Source organism: Elgaria multicarinata, chromosome 1, assembly GCF_023053635.1.
Source record: "Elgaria multicarinata webbii isolate HBS135686 ecotype San Diego chromosome 1, rElgMul1.1.pri, whole genome shotgun sequence".
NCBI classification, from domain to species: Eukaryota; Metazoa; Chordata; class Lepidosauria; order Squamata; family Anguidae; genus Elgaria; species Elgaria multicarinata.
The window spans coordinates 215,511,158-215,525,850 of NC_086171.1; the positions used below are offsets into that span (position 1 = coordinate 215,511,158).

Below are 14,693 nucleotides of genomic sequence, written 5' to 3' on the forward strand. Positions count from 1 at the left end.
TTGGCCACCAATTTGGATGGTTTCAAAAGGGGGTTGGATCAATGCCTGGAGGCGAAGGCTATCCATGGCTACTAGCCCTGATGGTTGTGTGCTATCTCCAGTATTTGAGGCAATAAGCCTGTGTGCCCCAGTTGCTGGGGAACATGGGCAGGGGGGGGCGCTGTTGCACCATGTCCTGCTTGTTGGTCCCTGGCTGATGGCTGGTTGGCCACTGTGTGAACAGAGTGCTGGACTAGATGGACCCTTGGTCTGATCCAGCAGGGCTCTTCTGATGTTCTTACCCCTCTGCTGTAACTGGGAGCTAGGCAACCATACTTGAGGAGAAAGTCCTCAAGTTCCCAGGATAAGAAAAAGAGTCTTGTTGAGTCCACCATTGTGTTCCACAGGGGGTAACTAGATGCCTCCTCCAATATGTGCCTGCCCGGACCTTAAGCTCATCCACATGGGTCCTTTTCCATGAGCCCCTCCCGAAGGAAGTGAAACAGGTGGCTACTAGAAGCAGGGCCTTCTCTGCTGTGGCACCCTGGTTGTGGAACGAGCTCCCCAGAGAGGTTCGCTTGGCACCTACATTGTTTTCTTTCCGTCGCCAGCTGAAGACCTTTTTATTTTCTCAGTATTTTAACACCTAATTTAACTTAAATTTAAACTTTGCTGTTTTAATCTCATATTTTAACCTATATTAATTTTTGCTGTGCGTGTTTTATTCTGGTTGTGCTTTTTATATTGCATTTTGTATCTGTGTTTTAAATTTGTTGGTTGTTTTTATGCTCTTCATGGTTTTTAATTTTTGTGAACCGCCCAGAGAGATTCGGCTATTGGGCGGTATAAAAATGTAATAAATAAATAAATAAAAGCCCATAGGGCTGCTGTTCCCCTGTGACTGGTATTCAGGCAGCCCCTGCTCCTGGAGGTAATGCACTGTATTCAATGTTTTTTGTTGTTTATTCGTTCAGTCGTTTCCGACTCTTCGTGACTTCATGGACCAGCCCACGCCAGAGCTTTCTGTCGGCCGTTGCCACCCCTAACTCCCCCAAGGTCAAGTCTGTCACCTCCAGAATATCCTCCATCCATCTTGCCCTTGGTCGGCCCCTCTTCCTTCTGCCTTCCACCTTCCCTAGCATCAGCATCTTCTCCAGGGTGTCCTATCTTCTCATTACGCGGCCAAAGTACTTCAGTTTTGCCTTTAATACCATTCCCTCAAGTGAGCAGTCTGGCTTTATTTCCTGGAGTATGGACTGGTTTGATCTTCTTGCAGTCCAAGGCACTCTCAGAATTTTCCTCTAACACCACAGTTCAAAAGCATCTATCTTCCTTCGCTCAGCCTTCCTGTTGGAATGAATGGGGCTTTGCCCTGACATTGGACACCAGCGGATATACAGCCATTGCGGGGGTAGAGAGCAGCCCTTGACTAGGGTGACCCTATGAAAAGGAGGACAGGGCTCCTGTATCTTTAACAGTTGTATTGAAAAGGAAATTTTCAGCAGGCGTCATTTGTATATATGGGGAACCTGGTGAAATTTCCTCTTCATCACAACAGTTAAAGCTGCAGGTGCTCTGCCCTCTTTTAAATCTGGCCACTCTAGTATAGCTCCTGCAAGTGACTAGATACAAAAGAGGGCAAGGCTACTGCAGCTTTAACTGTTGAAATTCCCTTTTCTATGCAACTGTTAAAGATACAGGAGCCCTGTCCTCCTTTCCATAGGGTCACCCTACGGGTGAGGATTTATTTATTTATAAATAAATGTCTGCAAATAATGTGTCTGCAAATTATTATGTCTGCAAATAATGTGTTGTGGCCCAACACATCTGGGAAAGGCTGTCATTAACAAATATATTACATAGGCCAGCCCTCCCAGCCTGGTGTGGTCCAGTGGTGTTAACTACAACTTCCAGCATCCCCACACCAACATGGCAGGGGGGATGCTGGGAGTTGTTGTCCAACACTAGGGTGACCCTATGAAAAGGAGGACAGGGCTCCTGTATCTTCAACAGTTGCATAGAAAAGGGAATTTCAGCAGGTGTCATTTGTGTATATGGAGAACCTGGAGAAATTCCCTCTTCATCACACCAGTTAAAGCTGCAGGTGCCCTGCCCTCTTTTAAATCTGGTCACTCTAGTACAGCTCCTGCACTTTAACTGTTGTGATGAAGATGGAATTTCACTAGGTTCCCCATATATACAAATGACACCTGCTGAAATTCCCTTTTCTATGCAAATGTTAAAGATACAGGAGCCCTGTCCTCCTTTTCATATGGTCACCCTATACAAGAGCCCGGTCCTCCTTTTCATAGGGCCACCCTACCCTTGACAGCCTTGTCGTCTTCCTCCTCCGTCGACTCGCTTAATGCCGTTTTGAAGTGGGCGCGCTCGCTCTCCCACCCACGGCTGCCTCTTGCGTTCGGGGACGCTCGGTGTGTGGGGGCGGGCTGGGGGGGCACGGCGAGGCTGGGGATCCGCCCGGGCCCTCCTTCAGCATCCTAGGCCCAAAGCCACCGGTTGCCTAGCAACGGAGCCCAGGCGCGGTATCCAAGGGGCGGGGCGGCGGCGGCGGCGGCCGTGGGCGGGCCCGCGCGCCGGCGGCGCCGTGACGCACTTCCGGCTCTTAAGGGAACGTGTCCCTGAGCGCTGGCGCGGCTGCTCCTGCCGGGCCGGAAGTGCGGACTGCGTTGGGGACTGGAGGCGATGGAGCAGGCCGAGGCACACAACGGCAGCGGGGCCGGGGAGGCGGCTTCGGCCGGGGCGCGGCCCCCCGCCACCCCGGAGGGCATGGCGCTGGCCTACGGCAGCCTGGTGCTGATGGCGCTCCTGCCCATCTTCTTCGGGGCGCTGCGCTCCGTCACCTGCGCCAAAGGGAAGGTGGGTCAAGGGGCGCCTGGGCAGGGGGGTGGGAGGCAGGCAGGCAGGCCCCTGCCCGGGGGAGAGGCGGAAGACCCCGGCTCCCCACCACCACCACCCTACACAGCGAGATAACCGGTGGAACTCCCCGCCACAAGATGGGCAGATGGCTGCTAAGCCCAGAAAGAATAGACGAGCTAGGCTGACCATGTGGAAAGGAGGGCAGAGCTCCTGTATTAGGAAAAAAAGGGGGATTTCAGCAGGCCTCAATTCGTAGGCATGCAGCACCCCGGTGAAATCCCCTCTTCATCGCTACAGTTCAAGCTGCAGGAGCCCTGCTCGCTTTTCTATCTGGTCATTCTAGCTGTACTAGAGCTATACTGGAGTGATGAGAGACAAAAGAGGGCAGGGCTCCTGCAGTTTTAACAGTTGTGATGAAGAGGGGATTTCACCGGGTGCTGCATGCATGCAAATGACAGCCCAGATGGATGCGACAGCCAGGAGTGCCTACTATCATAGAATCATAGAATAGCAGAGTTGGAAGGGGCCTACAAGGCCATTGAGTCCAACCCCTGCTCAATGCAGGAATCCACCCTAAAGCATCCTTGACAGATGGTTGATCAGCTGATACGCCAGCTGCGCCCCTTCTTAGAGTCAGAAGACCTAAAGACAGTTGTGCACGCACTGGTAACCTCAAGGCTTGACTTCTGCAATGCGCTCTACATAGGGCTACCATTGTACCTAGTTTGGAAACTCCAACTAGTTCAAAATATGGCAGCCAGGTTGGTCACCGGTACATCTAGGGGTGAGCATATTACCCCAACATTAAAATCACTCCACTGGCTGCCAATTAGTTTCCGGGCAAAGTACAAAGTGTCGGTCATTACCTTTAAAGCCCTAAATGGTTTGGGTCCAGGTTACCTGCGGGATCGCCTCCTCCCATACAGTCCGCCCCACACTCTCAGGTCCTCTGGGGTGAATTTACTTCAGTCAGCTAAAACTAGGCTGACATCATTTTCCCAGAGGACCTTTTCTTCTGTCGCCCCCAGATTGTGGTACGGCCTTTCCGGAGGAGATTCGTAAAATTAACTCCCTGTGTGATTTTAAGGCAGCTGTCAAGACTAGCCTTTTCCGGCAGGCCTATCCAGATCAATGTAAAATCAAGAATTTTTAAGATGTATTGATTCTGTACTAACGTTGTTCCTGCCTCGATCCAAAGGGAGAGGCGGGTAAGAAATATTTATTTATTTATTTATTTATTTAAAATATTTATATCCCGTCCTATATCACTAAGATGTCAGGGCAGCGTACAGATAAAAACATACAGTATAAAACAATAAATATACACAGTTAGAAACAAATTAAACCATAATCCAAGTTAAAACAATATATTCCCCCTTTCAATACAATTGTTAAAGATACAGGAGCCCTGTCCTCCTTTCCACATGGTCACTCTAGACAAGGGCTGGGCAGACCCAGGGGGAGGAGGAAGAAGAAGGCTCTATGAACAGCTCCTGGCCTTGGCAACTAAATGGAGCCTTCTTGCGCTGGGGCAGCCTATCTGAAGAGTATACCTTGGGGATCATTGGCATGAAGTTATTCTGTTCTTTGGCTGGTAGCCTCACTTCCCTCCCTCCATGCGCTAAAAGGCCAGGCCTCCTTCCTGTTCCATGTGCCATGATGATGGCATGTTCTCCAAACGTGCAGCGCTCAAGGGTTTCACTCATGGGCATGACTGTTGCAGCCTGCCCCCATTGTACGCCTCCCTTCCCTTGCTGAATCTGAGTGAGTGAACTCCCATGCTCTACTTTCCCCAGGTAGATATAGTGCAGCCTTCTCCAGCTTGGTGGGACTAGAGCACCTGGTTCCCTGCAGATGTGTTGGACTACAACTCCCAGCAATCCTGGCCGAGGGATGCTGAGAACTATAGTCCAGCCTGTTTGGAAGGCCCCAGGCTGGAGAAGGCTGGTATAGCGAGCCAACGGTGTGCATCCTGTGCACTCTCTTGGCATCTTCTGACTGAAATGCCGGAGTCCTTCCTCTTCACCCCGTTTCCCCACTCACATCCCGCAAAAGGTATTCTGCCTCCTCTCCTTGGCCTCAGCCCCTTTTCAGGAGCTAAAACGTGTGCCCTCTGCAAATGCTTCACCATTTCTTTTTTCCTCCCTTTCATGTCGAAGGAAGTTTTGTCAGTGTGTGTGTTTAAGCCTTCTTCCTTTTTAACAAGACCCCTTTTTTCTTTCTTTTTTGCCTAGAGTGCAGCTGGCAGCTGGTGGGGGAGCTTTGCAGGGTATGAGCTTGAGCGGGAGGAGGTTGACTGACGTGTTAACAGCCAAAAGGGCCGAATTGGAAAACAGACTCCTCCTCTAGGCACTTGAACGCTGCCTGGGCTGGAGGATTTGGCCAGCCATGGGCTGAGATTGATGTTTTTCTACTTCCATAGCGATCAAGTTTTGCATAAGCAATGCTAGTGCCTCTCTGGAGGTTTCTCTACTTTATGAAATAGCGAGTGTGGTGTAGGGTGTGAATAACAGATGCGGGTGGGAAATGTTCTCCGTTTGCTGTGGGTGAAAATGATTTCCTGTGCTGAAATTGGCAGGCTTCTGTTTTAAGGCAAAAATGGTGCTGTATAATTAGCCAGTGGTATGAGCGCACTACGGCTGTGTTGTGGCCACTGTCATAACTATAGAGGTTTATTAATTAATTTATTACATTTTTACACCGCCCAATAGCCGAAGCTCTCTGGGTGGTTCACAAAAATTAAAACCATGAAAAGCATAATAAAACAACCAACAGTCTAAATACATAAATACAAAATACAATATAAAAAGCATGGATTCAGTTAATCCAATCCAAGATGGTTAGAAATGTAACTGATTCAAAGGTGGCACTCTCGCGTCCCCCTTCCACGTGCAAATAAGCCCATGAAACTTATTAGCTGGTTTACGCACTTTGCTTGTGACACATTGGTGGTCTGGAAGAACAAACTGTACTCCAATTTACAGCAGTTTAACTGGAAGGGATTTTTGCTCTTTCTAGACAACTTTCAAGCCTGTCTTAACTGATGAGCAGGTGCTGTGGATTAAAATCGGGGTGGATCTGACAAAAAAGACAAAAAAAGCAGCACCAAAATGATTAGCATTCCAACCACAGAAAAGGATTTCTAGCAAGAATGTCCTTGAAACGAGAAACACGCATGTTGATTCCCAGAGTGAATCTCCGTATGGCACATTCCAGTGGGGGAGCTAATTTGCCTCTGGCGATGAACATTGTTAAGTGTCTGACTAGGTAGCATTTCTGGGGGCAAAAGAAACTGATGTGGGTAGGTAGGTGAAATAATTGCCCTGTATCAAAATTATTTTGCTTCCGGTGGAGAAGAGAACGTCAAGCCCTGTGCAGGTGAAGGACTGTCTCTGCCGCTTTGCTTCTAGAGTTCTGAATTCTTCTTCTCCCCCGAAGGTGCTGGGCTAACATCTGGCCAATTTCTCCTCTAGAATGCTTCGGATATGCCAGAGACCATTACCAGTCGAGATGCTGCCCGCTTCCCTATCGTTGCTAGCTGCACCCTCCTAGGCCTTTATCTCTTCTTCAAAGTAAGTAAGACCACTGGGGGATCTTGTTCCGACCTTCTGCTGGCTTGCAGCTAGTCCAGTGATGTTATTTTGTGGGTGGTGAGGGAGTGCTGGCACTCTTGGGGAGGGGAACGGGCAGAAACTTTCCCAACTGTCTGTAAGTAATAGTTGACTGATCTAGACTTAGGTGTGGTGTTGTGAGCTGTCCACTAAGAGTATGGATCCCAGAGCATTAGGTCTGTAGCATAAAAGGGGTGGTGTGTATGTATGTGTTGGATTCAGACTGATGTTGACAACAACTCATAGAATCATAGAATAGTAGAGTTGGAAGGGGCCTTTAAGACCATCGAGTCCAACCCCCTGCTCAATGCAGGAATCCACCTTAAAGCATCCCTGGCAGACAGTTGGCTGTCCAGCTGTCTCCTGAAGGCCTCTAGTGTGGGAGAGCCCACCACCTCCCTAGGTCATTGGTTCCATTCATAGAATAACAGAGTTGGAAGGGGTCCACAAGGCCATTGAGTCCAACCCCCTGCTCAGTGCAGGAATCCACCCTAAAGCATCCCTGACAGGTGGTTGTCCAGCTGCCTCTTGAAGGCCTCTAGTGTGGGAGAGCCCACAACCTCCCTAGGTAACTAATTCCATTGTCGTACTGCTCTAACGGTCAGGAAGTTTTTCCTGATGTCCAGCTGGAATCTGGTTTCCTGTAACTTGAGCCCGTTATTCCGTGTCCTGCACTCTGGGAGGATCGAGAAGAGATCCTGGCCCTCCTCTGTGTGACAACCTTTTCAGTATTTGAAGAGTGCTATCATGTTTCCCCTCAATCTTCTCTTCTCCTGGCTAAACATGCCCAGTTCTTTCAGTCTCTCTTCATAGGGCTTTGTTTCCAGACCCCCTGATCAACCTGGTTGCCCTCCTCTTTCTCTTTCCTTTCCTAGTGTTCAACAAACAACTAAGGTTTCTAGTTGTCAGCATGAGTGTGCAATGCTTTTCACTTAAGGGATCTACTCACACAAGTAGTGTAACATTTGGGGGTGATTTTAGTTTATTATTATTTTTGTTCAGAAACAATAAAAGTGGCTTACATAATAAAATAAACCAAATACAAAATAACAATATAATGATGAAACAATAAAAACAGCAGACATTATTATTATTATTATTATTATTATTATTATTATTTATATAGCACCATTAATGTACATGGTGCTGTACAGAGTAAAACAATAAATAGCAAGATCCTGCCGCATAGGCTTACATTCTAATAAAATCATAATAAAACAATAAGGAGGCGAAGAGAACGCAGCAAACAGGCAGTATAAAAGTCAGAACAATTCAAGTTTTAAAAGCTTTAGGAAAAAGAAAAGTTTTTAGCTGAGCTTTAAATGCTGCGATTGAACTTGTAGTTCGCAAATGTTCTGGAAGAGCGTTCCAGGCGTAAGGGGAAGCCGAAGAAAATGGATGAAGCCGAGCAAGGGAAGTGGAGACCCTTGGGCAGGTGAGAAACATGACATCAGAGGAGCGAAGAGCACGAGCGGGGCAATAGTGTGAGATGAGAGAGGAAAGATAGGAAGGAGCTAGACAGTGAAAAGCTTTGAAGGTCAACAGGAGAAGTTTATATTGGATTCTGAAGTGAATTGGAAGCCAATGAAGAGATTTCAGAAGTGGAGTAACATGGTCAGAGCGGCGAGCCAAGAAGACGATCTTAACAACAGAGGGGTGAATAGAAACCAAAGGACTGATGTGAGAAGAAGGAAGGCCAAATTCCTTTAAAAAAAGAAGACTTGAAATATTTAGGAGTGATACACCAGACCAAATTCATAAAAGCACCAGATGAAGTATTAACCGCTAGCTGAAATTAAAAACCATTTCTATCAATAACCCAAATGAACCTCTACTGTTCCTTGTGCCCACTGACAATACAGAGGGATAGAAACTCCAACTGCAACCCTGGAAATGATGGGGGTGACCCACTACGTTGAACTTCCTGGATTTATGCTGTTTATTTTCCATTTAAAGCCAGCCTTGGGCAGCTAACATTTACAGCCTGTACTGGCAGCCAAGGAAGTAGTTCTAACTGGCAAATGTTACTTCCTGAGAGATGTTTGTTCATCTTTCACCATTTGTATCTTAGATGTTTAGATAAGCTGTTGCACCATGTCCTCCTTTATTGGTCCCTGCCTGACCAATTCCAAGATCCTTCTCGTTTGTAGTATTGCTGGGCTACTTGGCTCAGCAATACTACAAACGAGAAGGATCATGGAATTGTTGTAGATCACAAGCTGAATATGAGCCAACAGTGCGATATGGCTGCAAGAAAGGCAGATGCTATTTTGGGCTGCATTAATAGAAGTATAGCTTCCAAATCACGTGAGGTCCTGGTTCCTCTCTATTCGGCCCTGGTTAGGCCTCATCTAGAAGATTGCGTCCAGTTCTGGGCTCCACAATTCAAGAAGGACGCAGACAAGCTGGAGCGTGTTCAGAGGAGGGCAACCAGGATGATCAGGGGTCTGGAAACAAAGCCCTATGAAGAGAGACTGAAAGAACTGGGCATGTTTAGCCTGGAGAACAGAAGATTGAGGGGAGACATGATAGCACTCTTCAAAGACTTGAAAGGTTGTCACACAGAGGAGGGCCAGGATTTCTTCTCAATCATCCCAGAGTGCAGGACACGGAATAACGGGCTCAAGTTAAAGGAAGCCAGATTCCAGCTGGACATCAGGAAAAACCTCCTGACTGTTAGAGCAGCATGACAATGGAACCAGTGACCTAGGGAGGTTGTGGGCTCTCCCACACTGGAGGGCTTCAAGAGGCAGCTGAACAACCATCTGTCAGGGATGCTTTAGGGTGGATTCCTGCATTGAGCAGGGGGTTGGACTCGATGGCCTTGTAGGCCCCTTCCAACTCTGCTATTCTGTGATTCTATGATGCTTGGTTGGCCACTGTGTGAACAGAGTGCTGGACTAGATAGACCCTCGGTCTGATCCAGGAACAGTTATTATTATAACATCAGAGGGCATTCACTGTAATTACAGCGTCTATTTTCCATTCAAAGTTTCCTCCTTGGATCAAATTCAAGAGCACAGAATTAACCTTTAGGGCCTTTGCTGATAGAAGATGCTATAGATGGGGCTATTATTAGCTGTCCAGCCGGAATCTGCCTTCCTGCAACTTGAGCCCATTATTCCGTGTCCTGCACTCTGGGAGGATCGAGAAGAGATCCTGGCCCTCCTCTGTGGGACAACCGTTCAAGTATTTGAAGAGTGCTCTCATGTCTCCCCTCCATCTTCTCTTCTCCAGGCTAAACCTGCCCAGTTCTTTCAGTCTCTCTTCCTAGGGCTTTGTTTCCAGACCCCTGATCATCCTCATTGCCCTCCTCTGAACCCCCTCCAGCTTGTCTGCATCCTTCTTGAAGTGTGGTGCCCAGAACTGGATGCAATACTCAAGTCTTAAATAGGTTTGAAACCGCCCTCTGTGCTGCTTTGTAAGACTCAGTGGGTTTGAAGCTGGAAAGCAGAATGTGAAGCAACAATTGGGGTTGCAACGGTTAGTTCTGCAAAGGATTCCTGATAATTTCCTCAACATCCTGTCGAACTAACTGCAGTCTCTTATGTAACCGGACGGGAGTTCCAGGAACCATTGGCTTGGAAATGGTAAGGCAGTTTCTGCCAACCCAGTTCCCTCCAGATGTGTTAGACTACAATGCCAAACATCCCCCAGCCAGCACAGCTGGCTGGGGGATGCTTGGCGTTGTAGTCTACCACATCTGGGGGTGGGCACTAGGTTCGGGAAAACTGTGCTAAGGTCTGCTTAATAAAAGTGGAAATATCTGCCCTGAGGAAGTCTGTGAAGCTTACCTGTGATGAAGGCACCCTGTACTGCACTGGGTATGTGTGCACATTGATTTCAAACAGATTTCAGCATAGATAACGTTGCTTGTTGAGAAATAGCTCCCCCCCCCCCCGAACTTGCTGTGGGGCTTCTGGGTGTGTTTCGTAAGACCTGGTCACTAGTGACTACCAATGTCTGCTACAGGTCATGCGGCAGTATTACAGAAAGGATTTGGAGCTCAGTCTGACTTACATAGTATGGTTTTATACTGTTGTTTTACACTTTGAATGGTTTTAATTTTTGTGAACCGCCCAGAGAGCTCCGGCTATTGGGCGGTATAGAAATGTAATAAATAAATAAATAAAATAAATCTGTATTTGGAAGTAAGTCCCCTTGGTTTCAGTGGAGGGAGTTCCCACGTACCTGTGTTGGTGTCGGTGTCGGTGTCATGAGCCAGATGTTCAACGTGTTTTAGTGCTTCATCAGTTTTTCAGAGGTGACGTTTAGTAATACAAATTTGTGAGTGAAGCACGAATTTCTCTTCCAAGTCAGTACTGTGTTGTACGAGACGTGAGTCTATTGGTGAGGGTGATGTATGTCTACTTGATTCGGCTGTCATCTGCCTAGCCCTATGAAGAGACTGAAAGAACTGGGCATGTTTAGCCTGGAGAAGAGAAGATTGAGGGGAGACATGATAGCACTCTTCAAATACTTAAAAGGTTGTCACACAGAGGAGGGCCAGGATCTCTTCTCGATCCTCCCAGAGTGCAGGACACGGAATAACAGGCTCAAGTTAAAGGAAGCAGGATTCCGGCTGGACATCAGGAAATACTTCCTGACTGTTAGAGCAGTACGACAATGGAACAGTTACCTAGGGAGGTTGTGGGCTCTCCCACACTAGAGGCCTTCAAGAGGCAGCTGGACAACCATCTGTCAGGGATGCTTTAGGGTGGATTCCTGCATTGAGCAGGGGGGTTGGACTCGATGGCCTTGTAGGCCCCTTCCAACTCTGCTATTCTATGATTCTATGACATATCTATATAGGCAGAGTTGCTTGAAGAATTCCACCTTCCCCTTTGCAATTGACCTACAGGCCACACTTCCTCTTCCTCCTAAGGTTGTTAATTGGAGAAGGATGGAGAAGACGGACCCAGGCCGGAAACGCCAGGAGTGGGGGAGAGAGGTTGGTGGCATTGAGCACCTGCTGGGGTTCACACCCCACCATGGGCCCACTGCTAACTCCTGGCGCTGGCTGGCCCTGCAGTGCCTCCTTCGTGCTGCTGCTCCTACCTGTTCACCTGGCCCTTCTTGAGCAATCTCAGCCAACAGTGCGATACGGCTGCAAGAAAGGCAAATGCTATTTTGGGCTGCATTAATAGAAGTATAGCTTCCAAATCACGGGAGGTCCTGGTTCCTCTCTATTCGGCCCTGGTTAGGCCTCATCTAGAGTTCTGCGTCCAGTTCTGGGCTCCACAATTCAAGAAGGACGCAGACAAGCTGGAGCGTGTTCAGAGGAGGGCAACCAGGATGATCAGGGGTCTGGAAACAAAGCCCTATGAGGAGAGACTGAAAGAACTGGGCATGTTTAGCCTGGAGAAGAGAAGATGGAGGGGAGACATGAGAGCACTCTTCAAATACTTAAAAGGTTGTCACACAGAGGAGGGCCAGGATCTCTTCTCGATCCTCCCAGAGTGCAGGACACGGAATAACGGGCTCAAGTTACAGGAAGCCAGATTCCAGCTGGACATCAGGAAAAACCTCCTGACTGTTAGAGCAGTATGACAATGGAATCAGTTACCTAGGGAGGTTGTGGGCTCTCCCACACTGGAGGCCTTCAAGAGGCAGCTGGACAACCATCTGTCAGGGATGCTTTAGGGTGGATTCCTGCATTGAGCAGGGGGTTGGCCTCGATGGCCTTATAGGCCCCTTCCAACTCTACTATTCTATGATTCTAAGTGAGCAGTGATGAGGGCAAAGAGAAGGATGAACAGCCTTGCCTCAGCTGGCTCTCTCTCTCTGGCTTCTAGCTACCCTTTTAATTTCCCAACTTCCCCCTGACCGAATGTTACTCTAGGGCATTGTGGGAAATCAAAAGGGTGGCTAAGACACCGCTGGGAAGCCCAGGACTGCTTGGGGTGGCCGTTTGGTGGTCATGAACTGAGCCTGGTTAAGTTTTACATGGTGAACGGTTTCTGAAGTGCAACCCACCGACCAGAATTATATCAATAAAGGTTTTTATTGTGGATTGAGCTTTATCTCTGAGAAGTCAGGTCATGACGGTGTTGCCAGTGCAGCTAGGAAAGTCCACTGCCAGAATTCTAGTTATTTATTTAAAATACTTCTTGGTCGGCTTTCAGGGCAGAAGACCTCCTCCCAAGGCAGCCTGTGACAATAAAACACATAACCATTAAGATATTGAAAGTGATGAAAACATAAACACAATAAAAACCAGCAATAAAATCAGCAATTAAAATCCAATGATAAAACCAGCATGATAAAGAGAAACAACAGCAATCATATCCGGAGAAAGTCAAGGTAAAATAAATAAATAAAATGCTTTCAAGGATGGAGCATCGCGGACCACTGATAGCAACTTATTCCAAAGCTGTGGGGCCACTGCAGAGAAAGGGCTGGTATGTGTGCCCCCCACCCCATGTAACTGTGCTCTCAGGTGGGCAGATGAGAAAGGTCCCTCTTGCTGATGTTAAATTGCGGGCAGGCTGATATGGATGAAGGCAGTCCTTCACATAATTTGGTGCCAAATCGTTTAAGGCTTTAAAGGTCAAAAACAGCAGTTTAAATTGGGGTCGAAAACATGCTGGTACCCAGTGCAGTGTTAAATGGTCAATTTGCCCCCACCAGCACTTGGGCGGCTGTGTTCTGTGCCAGACTAATACTGGGTGGTAGTTATCCGAAACTAGTTACCTAGGGAGGTGGTGGGCTCTCCCACACTAGAGGCCTTCAAGAGGCAGCTGGACAGCCATCTGTCAGGGATGCTTTGAGGTGGATTCCTGCAGGGTTGGACTCAATGGCCTCGTAGGCCCCTTCCAACTCTACTATTCTATCATTCTATAATTCTAACCATCAGTTCTGGATTTGGTTTCTTCACCAAGAGCCTCAACACTGCTCCTTTCGAAACTGCAGGGACGTCATCATCCCTGAAGAAGGCATTTACCACCTCGGAGGTCCGGGTATCCAGAAGAGGGAGTCCAACAGGGGGTGCTTTGCTCAGGACCCCTCCCTCAAACCTGAGAGCCTGCCCTGGCGTGGTTTTTGTCTGGAGGGCTGGGAAAAGGCAAAGCACGTGACATTAGGTCACAACAGTGGGTCTGCTCTGAGGGTCTTGCCCAAACCGCCCCCCCCCCCCAAAAAAAACCCTGTAGTTGGTAATGGATGAAGCATGAGGCGCTGCTTCAGGGGGAGAGACGCTGTGCCATCAAAGGTGAGCTATTCCACCTGCTCCCCACACACACACACACACCTGGAGGCTTTAAAAGCAAGTTTGGAGCTGAAGTTTGGGAGGTGCTACTTCTAGGGGGAGAGACGCTATTCCAACCAAGTTATTTTTTCCTTATCCCTTCTGTTTTGCTGTAAACTTGTATTTAGTATATATATTTTTAATATTCTTGCGATATCGTTGATTAATATAATGTTAAATATTGTTGTAGTTTTAATTTTTGGTTGGCTATTGGGTGGTATAAAAAATGCAATCAATAAGTAAATGATAATTTTATTATTTTTACCCTCCTTTTCGGTTCACGCTCAAAGTGGCTTACAGAGAAATATAATCTATAAATACAAGATAATGCTACAAAACGGAACTTAAAATAATCACAGCACTCAAACGGCGTATTGATTAATAGCGGCAGATCCGTCTAACCGTTAAAGGCTTCTTGAAATAAGTCTTCAACCTGGGTCTGAAAGCATAGAGTTGTGGTGGAGGAACGTGTGGCCGTCCAGATGTTGTCTGACCCCTCCCCGCGTCAGCTCCTGCAGACACAGTGCATGATGAGGGATGTTGGGAGCTGAACTCCAGCAACATCTGGAGGGCCACATATTCCCCGTCCCTGGCATACAAGGAAGGCGCTTGGCAGAGCAACACAGGGAGGAAATTCCAGAGTTTTGGTGCCACCCCTGAAAATGCCCTGCCTCTTCTACCTCAATAGGGCCTCTGAAGCTGACCTTGAATCTCAAGCAGGATTGTGTAGGAGAAGGTGGTTCTGGAGCTACCTTGGTCCATAGGCCCTTGAGGACTTTAAATGCTAGCACTGTTTATCATTAGAGTTCCTTCGTGACTGAAATACTCAAAGTAAACATAGGGTGACCCTATGAAAAGGAGGACAGGGCTCCTGTATCTTTAACAGTAATGTAGAAAAGGGAATTTCAGCAGGTGTCAATTGACGAGGGTGAAATTCCCTCTTCATCACAACAGAAGCCCTGCCCTCTTTTGTATCTGGC

At 47.8% G+C, this 14,693-nt stretch overlaps 1 protein-coding gene across 3 annotated transcripts in view; it reads left to right on the forward strand.

Moving 5' to 3' along the window:
- The first annotated feature begins 2,611 nt into the window (after positions 1-2,611).
- Positions 2,612-14,693, forward strand: part of HM13 (histocompatibility minor 13) — a 43,775-nt gene continuing 31,693 nt past the window's right edge. For 2 of the 3 annotated variants that reach the window (XM_063147411.1, XM_063147412.1), the window contains exons 1-2: positions 2,612-2,856; positions 6,330-6,428. In XM_063147411.1, the coding sequence (XP_063003481.1) occupies positions 2,683-2,856; positions 6,330-6,428 (273 nt within the window). In that variant the 5' untranslated portion in view covers positions 2,612-2,682. The remainder of the gene's footprint in view (positions 2,857-6,329; positions 6,429-14,693) is intronic. The other variant, XM_063147413.1, reaches the window with a different exon arrangement.